The sequence below is a fragment of the Ornithorhynchus anatinus genome, chromosome 16, assembly GCF_004115215.2.
Source record: "Ornithorhynchus anatinus isolate Pmale09 chromosome 16, mOrnAna1.pri.v4, whole genome shotgun sequence".
NCBI classification, from domain to species: domain Eukaryota; kingdom Metazoa; phylum Chordata; class Mammalia; order Monotremata; family Ornithorhynchidae; genus Ornithorhynchus; species Ornithorhynchus anatinus.
Genome location: NC_041743.1, coordinates 287,328 through 301,920, shown reverse-complemented (window position 1 = coordinate 301,920; position 14,593 = coordinate 287,328). Strand labels below are relative to the sequence as shown.

The 14,593-nt window shown below is 53.0% G+C and overlaps 1 protein-coding gene across 5 annotated transcripts in view; it reads left to right on the top strand.

Annotated features, from left to right (window-relative positions):
* Positions 1 to 14,593, top strand: part of SPAG17 (sperm associated antigen 17) — an 80,619-nt gene that overhangs the window by 6,621 nt on the left and 59,405 nt on the right. For 4 of the 5 annotated variants that reach the window (XM_029080227.2, XM_029080231.2, XM_029080226.2 and 1 more), the window contains exons 2-3: positions 9,866 to 10,006; positions 10,316 to 10,378. In XM_029080227.2, the coding sequence (XP_028936060.1) occupies positions 9,866 to 10,006; positions 10,316 to 10,378 (204 nt within the window). Of the gene's footprint in view, positions 1 to 5,722; positions 5,847 to 9,865; positions 10,007 to 10,315; positions 10,379 to 14,593 lie in introns of all 5 variants that reach the window. The other variant, XM_029080228.2, reaches the window with a different exon arrangement.

The window sequence follows — 14,593 nt, the reverse complement described above, 5'->3', positions numbered from 1 at the left end:
GGCCTGTGGTCTAGGCCCATTCTCTCCAACCCGACACCCCCGGAGAACTGACCTGCTGGCTGTGGGCTCCAGTGTCTCCTGGCTGGCTCAGCACAGCTTGATGGATGAATTAATCAATTGTATTTATTGTGCAGAGTACCTTATTAAGCTCTCAGGAGAGAAAATAAACTTAGTAGGCATGATCACTGCCCTCAAGGAGCTCACAATCTAATGGGGGAGGCGGACACGGCACTAAATTACAGGTAGGGGGAAGTGGTAGAGTATAAAGACAGGGACATAAGTGCAATGAGGTTGGGCTGGGGGGGCATCAGGAAAGGTTAAATGGGTACCCAAGGGTGTCAAGGGTGCCCCTTTGGGCTTTTAGAGTCCCAGTAGTTGCCCAGGGTGTCGGTGAAACCAGTCCTGGAACGACTCGTGTGCAAGCCCAGGCAAGTGTGCAGTAGCCATGGAGACTCTTGGCAGGAGAGGAAGCATTGAGAAGCAAGGTGGCTTAGTGGAAAAAACATGGGCCTGGGAATCAGAGGACCTGGGTTCTAAATCAGGCTCGTTAAATTTTTTTTCTATGGTGTTGGTTAAAGGTGCCAGCCATTGTACTAAGTGCTTGCATAGATAAAAGTTAATCAGGTTGGACCCAGTCCCTGTCTCACATAGAGCTCACAGTCTTAATCCCCATTTTACAGATGAGTTAACTGAGGCACAGAGAAAGGAAGCAACTTGCCCAAGACCAAGGTAGATACTGGCAGAGCTGGGACTAGAACCAGGTCCTTCTGACTTCCAGGTCCATGCTCTATCCACTAGACCCTCCTCACTTGCCTACTCTGTGACCTTGGGAAAGTCATTCCACTTCTCTGTGTCTCAGTTATCTCATCAGTAAAATGGGGGACACTGTGTCCAACCTGATTAGCTTGTATCTCCCCCAGTGCACATAGTAATGCTTAAATACCCTTTAAAAAAAGAAAAAAAAAAAGGCCTCAAGAGGCCTGGACAAAAGAGAGGCAGGTAACTGACTCAGCAAAATGCTGTTCTCTCCCCTCACCCACTTGGGTGTCAATATGGCAACTGACATGGAGGAGGAGGAGAAGTCTCTAATTCTTTCACCTCCTCCTCCTGCAATTCAACCTCATCCTCTGCCATCCTCTTCATCCTCCATATCTTCTTCCTCCAGCCACAACAGCCACCACCACGGTGGCTCAGCCTGCCTCCCAGGACTGTTGGAGGGGGGTCCCTGGTCTGGCCCGACACCTGCTGCGAAGGGCCCCAGTCTTGGCTACTTTGGCCTTGGTGTTGATTGCAGGGCCCGTGGCCAACCCCGAAGAGGAGGAAGAGGAGGAGACTGGGCCATCAGTCCTCCTCTCCTCTCCGCTGCTACCCCTGCCATCGCGGGGCTCCCTTTGGCCACCCAGGCAACTCCCACCGACAGCCTTTCCATTGCGATTTGCCATCCCAAACGACCCGTCCACCCGCCTGCCCTCCCACCTGTTTCAGATGCTCCTTGCCTTTGGGGATGGATGGTGGCTATTTGCCATCATGTTTGTTATACTGGCACTTTTTAACTTCTTGAACTAATGGGTGTTAGAATGATGCGTTCCACAACTGATTTCAGTTTCTGCTGGCATTTCCCTCCAGAAGTAGTGAATTAATTCTTTTCTGCAGGGCAGGGATCACTGAGACCCCGGGGTAGGTTGAGGCCCGGCTGCCTCAGTGGCGTTATTCGTGCGTCAGTGGAATTTTGGTAACCGCTGTAGCTAAAGGCTTATGACACCTCCGTTCCTCTTCCTCAGCTGGCGGTTCGGAATCCCTCAGAGGTAGTTTTCCGAGACATCTGTAACTACGGCAATTATCCCCCTTTCAATTTTGTCAGTTCCAAGCTGCCGGTCCTATTTTCTGCCATTTTCCTGGAGGCTTTGGATGCCAAGCTGGGAGGCTCAGGGTGAAATTTTTGGCCTGAATTCTGAACAGCGAGGTCTGATGGAGGCGCCAGCACCACGGTGATGCCAGAGACGTCTGAACTCTGGCTTTCCCATCAGTGGCCTGGGCACTTCCAGTCTGCTGGCCCCACACTTACCACCCTTCCAGTAAACCTCAGCTTGAGTGGGAATGGTTGCTGGGCAGTTTAGCGACACGGTTCGCTCATTTTCCAAGTTTGGGGGGTGGCAGGCAGCATTCCTGGTGAACCCCGCAGTCGGGAAAGCAGAGTTCACCTGGGTACCCACCTAGTACGGAGGCACACACCCCGCTTTTTTTTCCCACACCCGGGACCGCCATTGCCTGACGCACCCGCAGCAAAGGACGGCTCTCCTTGCTTCTGCGGGCACAGCCCCTCCACCACTCAGACACGTGCTCTCAGGTACTGCCTCATGGCTGCTCCGGCACTGAGAGCCGAGGGTTCGGGTAGCTCCAGGCTGCCCCTGGCCTTTCCCACTGCATCCTAGGCTGGGAGGGACCACCTCAAGCTCAGGAGGTTATCTCAAGCTGGGAGACAAGAAGTGTGGACACTTTAAGGGAAGCAGAGACTGTAGCTCTGAGGTGGAAGAGTTAACCTGAGACTCCACCTCCTGTGCAAATCACTTTCATCTTTCAAATCGTCACTTGGGTTCTTGTTCCTGAACTACTGCTCAATTCACTAATTTCATTTGCTGGAATACCATTTCCCTCCCTCTTTCTCCCCTCTCTCCCTTCCTTCCTCCCTCCCGCCCAGCAGTTTGGTTCTACACACTGGCAAACAGAGCCCTCTGTGTGCTGACTGGTATGTGAAACACAAAATGACTTTTCTTGCCCTGAAGATGCTAGGAACGCTGGGGGTGCCCCTTGGTGATGATTGAAGAAATATGAATGTTTTCATCCCACTGATCAGGCCATAGCTTCATTCCTTCAAGGTGGGGGCAGTTGGAAATCAACCAGAGGCTAGAGGCTGTTCGGTTCAAGGCCCGAAGTCATTTGGGAAATGCTGATGATTTGAGGGGGTGACTGTGACTCGGGAGTGAGAGGGTTGGGGTGAGTAAGGCCCCCTTCAGCCATCTCCTCTAGGGGCCCAGGCCTCGACTGTGGCTCGTGGGGTAGTCAGGGCCTGTGCTCTGTGGCGGCAATCGCTTGGTATTTCTGCCGATTCTATCGTATTGTCTTCTCCCAAGCATTTAGGTCAGTTGTCAGCACTCAGATCGATTGATGAATTGCAAGGAAGGCCTCAACGATCGATATACCGGGTGTGTCTTACCCAACAACAAACCGGGTGACAAACTGGGTGAGGACACAACGTGATCTGCTGCTGGGAGGGCACACAGAGCTATTGTCTTCTGGGGTCACATAGGTATGCTCTTGGCTTCCTAGGGCCTGGGCAGGGGAGTGTGGATAGCTCAGCGCAAACCATCACCACTAATGAGGAATAATTCAAGCCCAAGTCCTGATGATGGAGGGATACCTCTTATCTGTGAAACAACACAACGAAGGACAACCTTTTTGCATCCCAATGTAGCCAGGTCTGTGGGTCCCTCACTGGCTTTTTCAACCGTACACACACATAGGTGAACTTACTTCAGCAGTGTTGCCTTCTTCAAATACGAAGGAAAGTTCTTTCTCTCTCTATATGTTTTTACGTGGCAAGACTCACCCACCAAAACTCTGACATCTTCATTTTTGGTCTCAAAATTAATCCGTTCCCAAAGTCCTGGCTGTGTCTGGAGGGTGGGATCTGGGTGAAAAAGCCCCCAGTGGAAATTGAATTCACTTGGTTTCTGCTTCCTCCATTTCCTTCTGCTTTTCGGTCCCCTGGACGTTCTTATTCCCAGCATCGACTTTGCCCTTTGAAGCCTCCCTGCAGTCTCCCCAGAGTCCCTCCCAGGGGCCCCCTTCGATACCTGTACACAAAGACCAGGCCCAGCACCCTGACCCACCCCTCAGGAGTGGGGACCACCAATTCCATAGACCCCTCCTGGGGTCGGGGTTGGTGGGGGGCCATTACCATATTTACTCACATAATTGTCCCACCTCAATTTTTGAGGAGGCCATAAAATGTTTATTTTGGGACCTCTAGTTGTAAGTATAATTGTAAGTCATACCAGAGTGTGTCGAAAGGAGGAGTCAGAAGGTGCAGCTGATGCAGGGTCATGGGCAAGCTCCCTGGGAGGAAGAGGAGAAAGAGGTGGGTGGAGGGTTTAATTCATTGAGTGCCTATTGTATGCAGCGCTTGGGAGCAGGCATCTGAAGAAAAAGATGCTTCTAAGTGCCCTTTTACCTTCCTCTCCCTTTTTGCCTCCTTTTCTCCTTTTCTCTCCTGCTCCCCTTTTCTCTCTTGCTAGACTCCTTCTGTTTCAATATTACAATAATTATGCAAAAAATTGGGGCAATTACATAACTAAATACAGAATCAAGAGAGGGCACTTTATCAAGTGGGGAAATGTGTTTTGCCTTGGACTGGTTGTGAGCAGGAGGGACTCTGACCTTTGTCACCTGCCCCGTGATTTGGGATGTTTGAGGATTCCTGGAAAGGGTCAGGAGTGACCCCAGCCTGGGTCTAACAGCTGGGGGCAAACTCGCCTCGGAAATGATGTTGATTTTGTCTGACTGGATCATTTTCTGAAGCATGCTTTGGTTAATACTTCTAAATTTCACGCTCTCAGTTCTCCCAAAGGCGGTCTTAATAAAAGCCTGAAAACCCCACCCCAGTGCCATGGAAGAAGTGGACTTTTTGTATTCCCCAAAATGAGGATTTCTTTTTTGGATGACAGTTTATTAGCTGAATGAGCACAGGACTCAGAACACCCACCAAAAGCTGCATGGGATCAGGTTCACTGAGAAAGCAAAACAGAAACTCCACAGAACTGCAGATGGATGCAGCTGGTCCTGGGCACCACAGACTGGTGCAGCTGGTTCAGGGCACCACAGATGGAGGCAGCTGGTCCTGGGCACCGTCAGTAGATGCAGCTGGACTTGGGCACTTTAGACGGATGCAGCTATGCCCCTGCAAATTTGGGGGCAGCAGGGAAACGCGTACTGAGAGACGATAAGCCCCATTCGCCGGTTCAGGTCCCACCAAGGGAGGAACTGGGGCTTGTCACAGGGGTCGTTTGGGACAGCCATGCTTAGAAGCTGCCGGGCATTGCCCCTCCCCAGGGCCAGTGAGGAGTCCACACTGATGAACCTGGTCCCATGCAGGTGGAGCCAGCGATTGTGAGCAAGTTGGCTGGGGGCCGCGGGCCAGGCAGTAGGCTGGGGGAGCAGGCAGTCTGGAAAGGAGGACTCCACTGGCTCTCCGATCCTCCGCCTGCGGAAGGCGCCACAGACTGTGCCCTGGGGACCCATGCCTTCCTCAGGCGGGGGCAGGACTAGGCTTCTTGGCTGAGGTTGGATTCCCCCCCCACCCCCCGCGAGCTTTGAGGCCTGATTTGTGACTACGAGGAGCGTTCCCCTTTCCCGGGCGACCGCTGATTCCAATTTCACATTGGAAGTGCAATCAGAAAGATGGGCATCCCCCAGTTCTGCCGGACTCCTCAAATGGAAGAATGTCTCTGGAATGTACTATTGGTTTGCAGGCCTAAAGGAACATGTTTTCTTTTGAGGTTGACCATTTTTTTCTGTTCTGAAGTTAATGTCGGGCCTCAGATTTGGCTCCAAGCAAGGAGACTAGCTGAATTGTCCTGCCATTTTAGAGCAGTAATTTTATCCCAGGCTCGGGGGGTGGGGGAGAAGGCTAAGGTGTGGAGTGGTTTCTGTGGTTTCTCTGCAGAGTGCGACTTAGAATTCCCTGCAAAACCTTTCCATGTGGCCCGTCAAGCTGGCTGAAGGCTTTCTGGCATGCAGAGGAGAGCGGCCTTTGGACTAAGGGCCGGATGGCAGGATGGGTGGGCCAGGTAGGTGGATGGATGGAGGGAGAAGGCAAGGAAAACAGTCAAACTTTCCATCACCCAGGGTGCTTTAAGCGTGTCCCAAGCAAACCCCCACAACCAGCTCAGCTCCGGGGGAGAGAGAAGGACAGAGTGAGGGTCTGGGGATGGAGCGAGGGCCTGGGAATAGAGTGAGGGTCTGGGGACGGAGTGGCAGGGCAATACCCCTGGGGCCCATCTGAGCAAGGAGCCCCCCGGGCTGGCCGAGACCCCACCCCAGTGAGTGGTGAAGCCTGCCAGGGTTAGGACCCGGCTCAGCCCCTCCGTCCCCCCCCGTCCAGTTGTCTCATCCCGGACCTCCTCGCTGGCAGCCCTGAGTGCCTTGTCTGCAGTGGTGGCTGGACCACTGGCTTTTCCTACACTCCCCCTTGACCCCGTAGTCCAGCGGGTCTCAAAAGGTTCAGTCACTAGATCTGTGGGCGTAGCACTGTACTGGGCACCTGCTGTTGGCAGTGCGCCTTGCGTCCCCCCTAGGAACAGATAATAAAAATAAAAGATACACCTCTGCCCTCAAGGAGATTACAGTCTGAGGCTGGCACCAATAGTGCTTGTTGGTTCATGACTTAGAAGGGGAAAGCACCCTTGCTTTTTTTTCAGCAGAGGCCTGGGTTGGGTCCGGTTGGCTGGGGTGGCCTCAGGTGAGGCCCTGCTGTTGGATGCTACCTCCCAAAGTGCAGGCACTGAGCGGAGATGTGGGATCCTGCAGCCCCGAGGAGTGGCGATAAGGAAGTGCCAGGGACTATAAGAGCCCGGAGGCCATTGGAGTGAGAGAACCTCAGCCATGTCCTCTGGGTCAGCCCCATGACCCCTCCAGCCTTGGGCTCTATCCCCAGCGGGAGCCCCAGGAAATATAAAGGATCGAATACAGGTTGTCCACCTGGACACTCACCCTCATGGTTAAGGATGGGCCATCCACACTCCTGATTCTCCTCCCACTGACTCAGTGTGAATCAGCCGACTCCCCTGGCTCTTCCAGTCCCCAGTACAGGCCATCCACTACCCCTAACTCTCCTTCCTCTCCCACAGACTGTTCCCCAATCATCCAGCACGGGCCTGCCAGCACCCCAGACTTTCCCCCAGCAACCCAGCATGGACGAACCAACATCCCTAATTCTCTCAGACTGTCTCCCAGTGGCTCAACCCGGATCATCCGACACCCCCGGCTCTCCCCTCTCCATCTCTAAAACTGCCCCCCGGTGACCCAGCGTGGACCATCCGACCCCCTTGACTCTCCTCTCTCCATCCCTCATTGCCCCCTGGTGACTCAGTATGCCTGCTCATCTTTGGATCTGTCCAAACCTCTCTGGAACCTGTTGATACTTAAGCCTGCAAGACTTCCTATGGTAACTAATTCCATATGTGTACCAGCCGCTGGGTGAAGAAGTGTTTCCTTTTGTTTCCTTTGAACATACCACCTGCAAGTTTCAATGGGTACCCTTAGTTCTCGGTCCCAGCCGGCCTGCCCTCTTTTTTAAAAAATTGTATTTGTTGAGCTCTTACTACGTGCCAGGCACTGTACTAAGCACTGGGGTAGATACAAGATAGGTTGAATGCAGTCCCACATGGGGCTCACAGCCTTAATCCCCATTTTACCGAAGAGGTAACAGGCCCAGAGAAGTCAAGTGATTTGCCCCAAGGTCACACAGCAGACAAGTGGCAGAGCTGAGACTAGAATCCAGAGCTGACTCCCAGGTCTGTGGTCTATCCCCTAGGCCACTCTGCTTCTTACAATGGAATCTGTCCTCCCCAGATTCTCCCGTGACCATCTATGACTGCCCCAAGGTGGGGTCCACCCCTCTCTGTGGAGTCTGGAGACCCACAAATGTTGGCCAGTGGGCTACTGGGAGTCAAATGCCACGGAGGCCTGGGATCGGCCAGCCCTCGAACGGGAGAGAAACTTGTTCTCCTGATTCTTGGTTCAGGGCTGGAAATTACGGGAGGATTAGGGACCACATAGACTGGGATCTAAGGGGGAACCAGGAAAACAAGCAGCATCAATTTATGGCCTCCTTCAGGCCTGGGCCAGGGACCTTCAGAGGCCTCTTCTGTCCTCTCCCCTGATCGGTCTCCAGCCTCAGCCTATTCTCAAGAGTCCTCAAGGAGAAAAAATCCCAAGTCCCTACCATTACTTCAAGGGATTGATTGTCAGTTCATCAGAGACTGAGGTGCTGTGGGGGGTGGGGAGGGGGGGTGTTGACTTCTGCTCCAAGTCCCCATGCACCCAACTCAACTATCTCAACCCACAAGGGAAGGGGCCTTTATGGACAGAACATTAAGTGCTTGAAAGAGTACAGTAGAGTTAGGAGACACGAACCCTGCTCTTGAGGAGCTTGCAGTCCAGTGGAGAAGAGGGGTCATTGAGCAGGGATTTAAAGATAGAAAGAGCTGTGATCTGGTGGATTTGAAGGAGGAGGCAGATGTGAGCAAGCTCCTTGTGGGCAGGGAATGTGTCTGTTTATTATTACATTGCACCCTCCCAGCACTTGGTACAGTACTCTGCACACACTGAGCACTTAATAAATACTTTTGATTGATTGATTGATTGATTGGTTATGACCACCCATGGAGGTAGTGAGGAGAGTGGAGGGGGTAAGGGGACAATGGAAGAGGAGAGAAGAAAGCAGCGGAGTAAACAGCTGCCCTCTGGGCTGGGCTGCCTGGATCGAAATGGGGAGGGGCCTGGGAGAGGGGGCTGGGACCGAAATAGAGTGTTTCATTTTCAGGTGGAAAGTTTGATGCCAGAATATTTTCTAACTCACTTAGAAATATAGATCTTCTGCATCTGGGCTTATTGTTGGGCTTCTAGGATACTAAGAGGGGGAAATAGACGTCCAAAGTGAGGCCGGAATGGGTAGTTTGAGGCCGGGATTTTTGAAAGTGTGAGTGATGGGTGTTTTAGTGCGGGTGACGGGAAATGTGCCAGCCTGTTTGAAGTCTTCTCATTCTGGCTCGCATCTGTGGTATTTGAACAAAGTGTAACTGGCCCATGCTGTACTAAGTTATTCCAGAGCAATAGCAGGGAAAGGCTTAAAATGTCGGAGGAAAATCTTCTTTAGGGAGAGCCGCCCGCTTTGCATCCAGAAGAAATTGCAGTCGATGTCTCCAAACTTTCCGCTGAATGGCCCACTTGTTTGGTTTTTTGGTGCCCGACAGGATCCAGACTTCTCTCTCCAACCAGTGACAGACAGGCCAAGGTGGCCCTAAGCCATTGGTAGACCAGCGGGCCCTGCCGATGTCCCGCTCTGGCCCGGCTGGGGCCCCACTCCCTATTAAGCCCACCCCAGGTGATAGAGCGTTTCTTCCTGGACCTGTCTGGTCCAGGGGAAACTCGAAGAAACTGGAGGAGAATGGAGTTCCCCGGGGAGACGGTGGGCGGCTTGGCCGAGTTGGCTGTTCCGTCGAAGCCCGGAGTCCAGGGTGATGCCAGTGTCCGCCCCCCACCCTCCAAGACCCTGGGATGGGTCTTCCTGGTTGGTGCTCTGCTGGGGAACGTTGACAGTGATGTCCCTTCCACACTCCAGGTGCCCCGTTCAGAGAGGGAGGAAGGGGGGTGGGGAGAGGGTTGGGGGGGAGGGGGGTTGTGTGTGTGTTGCGTGGCATCTGATGGCACAATGGTGCCCCCTGGTGGATGCCTGGAGTCAAGACCACAAGCCTTAGCCCTCCCTTTGCTGTTTGGTGCAACCCAGGTTAAAGCCACACGATGGTAATAGTAGTCCCGGTAGTAATGACGTTTATTAAGCGCTGACTGTGCTGTCATTCAGTGGTATTTAATGAGCACTGTGCAGAGCACTGGACTAATCACCTGGGAGAGGAAAATACAACAGTCGGCAGGCACGTTCCCTGCCCACAAGGAGCTTTCAAACTGGAGGGGGAGACAGACACTGAAATAAATTACGGCTCTGTACGTAAGTGCTGTGGGGCTGAGGGTGGGCCATCTCGCGTGGCCCCTAACCGAGAATTTCTTCCTTTGGCGGAATCGGAAACAGGACAACTGGAAGAGCAGCGTTGCCTTTGTGCTTGCGGATCAGATCGAGGATGAACTTCACATCCAGGCCCTCGTCCGGGCGGTTCAGGCCCCACAGAGAAGACGCTTCAGTGTGGTGTCCTGGGAGGAAACCCTTCAACAGGTACTTTCCTTCTTGCCCCACTGCTCTGCCAGGCTGCCGAGAACGAGGCATCGACGGGCCCTTTCTCTCCCTGGATGCTTTCTGAGGAGGCTTCTGGGGGAACTGTTCCTCTCCTAGATGTGGGGCCCGGAGCAGGCGCCCCCAGCCACGTAGGGTCTGTAGGTCTGCCCTCCCTCCCTTTCCTAGCCTGTCATTGGCCTGCCTGGCCGAGCTCGGGTCCCGCTGGGATGCTGACCCATAATCCTATCGACGGGGGACATTTTCAGGAGCTCTCCCTTCACTCTGGTTTCTCGTGTTTCTGTTTCCCAGATCAGCGCTGCTGGGGCCGTGAAAGGAAAGAAACCCTCCAAGACTTCGCCCATGTTTTCCGAGGTAGGTGGGAGAACCTTTGTTACGGTTTGCCCATGCTGCTGCCCCGCGTCAGACCACGTGTACCTGGGAGACACAGCGTGATTCCTTGCTGGGTTCTTTGCTGGATGCGTATCTATCTCTTCCTGGCTCTTAGCCCAAAAGTGGGCTCTCCTCATCCAGCTAGAGAATGCCAGCAAGTGTAACACTTGGGCAGAGCCCCTGATATGAGAAGTAAATTCCTTGTGATGTTTTGTCAGTTACTTAGGAAATTCTGAATATCTGTGTGTGTGTGTATGGGGACTGGCCTCAAAACAAGCTAACTCCCCCTCACCTCTACCTGGGACCTCCCAAGAAAACTGTAATTCCAGAGTATTTCCGGGGTGCCTGGAGGGCTTCCTCTCAGTAGGACAACTGGCTCCCCACCTCCCTCTGGCCTGCCTCCTGCCTGAGAAGATCACTTCCAGGGAAGATCTGCTCCCTTTGATAAGGAGATCTAGCTTGGTTGTCCCAGTGGTGTTGGCTAGGGGAGCAAGGAGTCACACACACAACAAAAAGGGCTTCCTCTTCCCCTGCCTTGTTAATGCCTAAATTACTGCTTGGGAGAGGTGATAAAATCCTGGGATTAATTAGAAGATTGCTTAAACATTTCTCAGGCAGTTTTATAGCCCTGCAGACGCAGAACATAAAGAGTTTTGGATCCTTCTAAAAAGAACTTGTTTGCATTTTAGCTCAGTGATGACTAATAAACTTTTTATATGTCTCAGGTCTTGGCCGGTTTCCTAACTGGGTTTTCTCACTGCAGCCTGTTTCGTGGTAAGGCTCGAGCGCCACCCGAACGAGCCCCGTTGGGTCTATTTCCCGCAGACGGGACCGTGAACTTTATAGCGGTGACTGAATCTATATCATCCTGGCCTTGTAGGCAGGTTGATCCTGGGCTGGGCTGGATGGAGGTGGGGAGAGAGGCAGGGGTCCGGCTCCGGTTGCCAGTGGCCTCTTGATGATGCTAAATTGGAGCTGTCTCAGAGGATGAGTGCAGAGGCCAGAGGGGAGGACTGGCTTTCACGACCAGGTGGAGGGCTCTTTTCTCCTCCCAAGTTGACAATTTACAAGCAGAAGTGACAACCTGCCCGATGAGCACGTGGGCCGGGTGGGTTTCAGACCTGCACGTCGGCTCTTGCGGCTCTACAGACTCAGAGATTGAAGCAATCTCCGTTCCCGTTCCGTGGGACATGGTTAGAGAGCCAGGCTACTCCTGGCTCCTGGCTCTTTCCCCTGCCCTCTAATAGCATTGTCTCACCCCTCCTGCCTCTCACCCTCTTCCTTTCCCCTTGCCCTCTCCCGTCCCTCTTTCCTAGAACAGCAGGGTTGAATACAAGGCAGCAATTGGGGTCTCTGAGGCACAGAGAGTATGCTAAACAAAAGTTGGGGGGGGGTCAAGAGAGAGGGAGAAACCCAGCTTGAGCAGATGAGCGAGGGGCTCATTTTTCCATAACAAAAAAGCGAGAAGGAACCTCGGTTATGATTAAGGAGGAGCAAAAGGAAGTTGCTCCTCAGCCTTCTCAAAACACCATTGTCTGGGGTCAGTCAGTCAATCCTTTTAGAGATTTCCCCCAGGCTATTCATTTGCAAATCAGGGTAACTGAGGTTACTGTGGCCTTCTTGCGAAGGAACTAATTTTTTCCTGTCTGGGCTTAGTTGCCTCTTCTGTTTGTCAGGTGAGGAAAGTGGTGGCGAAAGGAGGAGTGAAATCTGGTGTTCTGGCCAGGGGAAAGTGAAACAGGAGTGTAGATTCTGCCAGGGCGATGGGCACACCCCTGCCAGGGTGGGGCGTATTTGGCTACCCAGTGTTAACAGAGCCACCCGCCTGCAAGGGGAAACTGAGCTCATCTTCCCTCTCCTCCGCCCAGTTCAGGGTGTCACCCTCCTGGTTTTGGCTGAGGCGGTGGGCCGACCTGGTGCGGCTGTGGGCTGAGGCACAGTGGCCTCTCTGGTTGGTCTTTGTGTTTGGGTTAGAGTTACAGTGGCCTACCTGGTTGGTCTTTGTGATTGGATGGTAGCTAGCATGAGCATCTGCCATTCCCCATTGTGGTTCAGAGAAGCCTAACAGGCTGGAAGAAGCGTCAAGATATGCTGACACCAAAAATGCCATCGCACCACCCAGATGGCAAGGTAGTGGGCAGTCCCTACTGCCATGCAGGGGAGAAATGTTGGGCCTGGGAATCTTCTGTATACCTCACCGATTGCGGGAAATTACATTTCTGCCTAAGTGGTGCTTCAGTCTCAGGCAGCACCTTCTAGTGGTTGACTAAATGTGTAGAAGGCTCTGCCTTTATGTCCAAGCTTCTGGTTGCCAGTCTCTTTAAGCACCAAAGGCGGTGCTGACATTCTTGATTGTGTTCTCTGTTTGGTTTAATCTGTGTGTCTGGCCATTTGGCATTCATTCATTCATTCAGTCGTATTTACTGAGCGCTTACTGTATGCAGAGCACTGTACTAAGCGCTTGGAAAGTACAATTAGGCAGCAGATAGCGGCTTTGGGTTCACACCCCTGTTTCTGTCTATTCTACATATAGTGCCCCTCTCTCCCTCCTGCTGCACACTACGGCCTGTTTCTCTTCCCCCTCCTATCAGCTGGCTGGGAAGAAGGGTCCCCTACTATTGAACCATGGGACTTCTGGTTCCCGGTGGGGACTCCCCAGTTTGGGGAGTTCTCTGTGGGTGGGGATCATGTCTACCGACTAATTCTATTGGATTGCATTGTACCTTTCCAAGCGCTTAGTACAGTGCTCAGCCCGCAGCCGTCAGTAGATTCCATCGGTTGACTAGTTGATTGATTGAGAGAACGTATTCCTCACTCTGCCTCTGCCTCTCATCCGAAAGAGGTTCCGGCTGGTTGGTGGCAACAAGGAGAAGACAGTGAGCCAAATGGAATCTGGCTCGTGGTATTGATCAAATGGGTCTTTGTCGGGCCACTCCCTTTCCTGGTGTCCCGAGCCTGTCTTTCCATCTAGGGACTTTGCCAGTGCTAGCTGAGTTGGCTTAGTTCCTCTTTATGTACTGGTCGACCAGTTGGTCTGTTCTTCTTCCCTTCCGGGACAGAGCTTTCTCTGGGTCCGGGCCCACAGTGCCCATCTTCACCTAGTGGTTTGCAGTCATGCTGTCCCCGAGGCAGCTGGAGCCCCTTCATCCCAGCTCTGGCAAACGGGTTAATGAGCAGGGTGGGCAACCTGGGCCTAGACCCCTGCTTTATTCAGAAGGATTTCTCTGGTGAAGCTGGTCCAACAATCCGCCTGCTTGCAGAAAATGCTCAACTCTGAACAGAGAGAGCATGTCTCAATAATAATAATGATAATTGTGATATGTAAGCACTTACTCTGTGTGAGGCACGGTATTAAATGCTGGGGTAGGTACAAGGTAATCAGGTAGGACACAGTCCCTGTCCCACATGGGGCTCAAAGTCTCAATCTCCATTTTACAGCTGAGGAAACTGAGGTCCAGTGAAGTGATTTGCCCAAGGTCACACAGCAGACAAATGGCAGGGCCGTGACTAGAATCCAGGACCTTCTGACTCCTGGGCCTGTGCTGTATCCACTGGGCCACGCGACCCGAAGACGACCGTCTCTTGAAACGGGCCAGGCGGGGGCCATCCGCGGAGGAAGCACGGGGAAGTGGAGACAGGCTCTTGAAGCTTTCTCTGGCTTCTTCAATCCCACTTAGAGAGCAGAGCCCTGGAAGGCCGCCAGTCTAATGCCATTATTTCAGAAAGAGCTGGGGACACATCAGGAAATTACAGGCCAGTGAGTTTAACTTTGGTTCTAGGGAAAGTATTAAAAACTGCTGCAAGCGATCAGGCGAAGGGGACGCTCAGAAAAACACAGCTTGATCGAGGCCAGCCAGGCAGCCAGCGTGGGGTTCTGGATGTGGAGGCAGGCCGTGTCTTAGGAACGTGTTGAAAGTCTTTGAAGATATTCCTTCCAGGACAGGCCCAGAAGAATGCAGGGAGTAACGGCATAGGCGGAGTCTACCATTCCACATCCGCGGTGAAGAGACGGCGGCTGGCCACCCGCCTGAGCTCTTCACCCCATCCAGGTGAATGGCCAGCCTCGAGCCCACCCCTGCTCCCGTCCCTGCCCCCCCGCTCCTCCAAGGCCAGCACTAGCCCAGGCCGGTCCAGTGCTTCCACTTTTGGCTAGAGCCCAAGACTTTATCATGACACCAATAAGAGTAGTGGAACGAA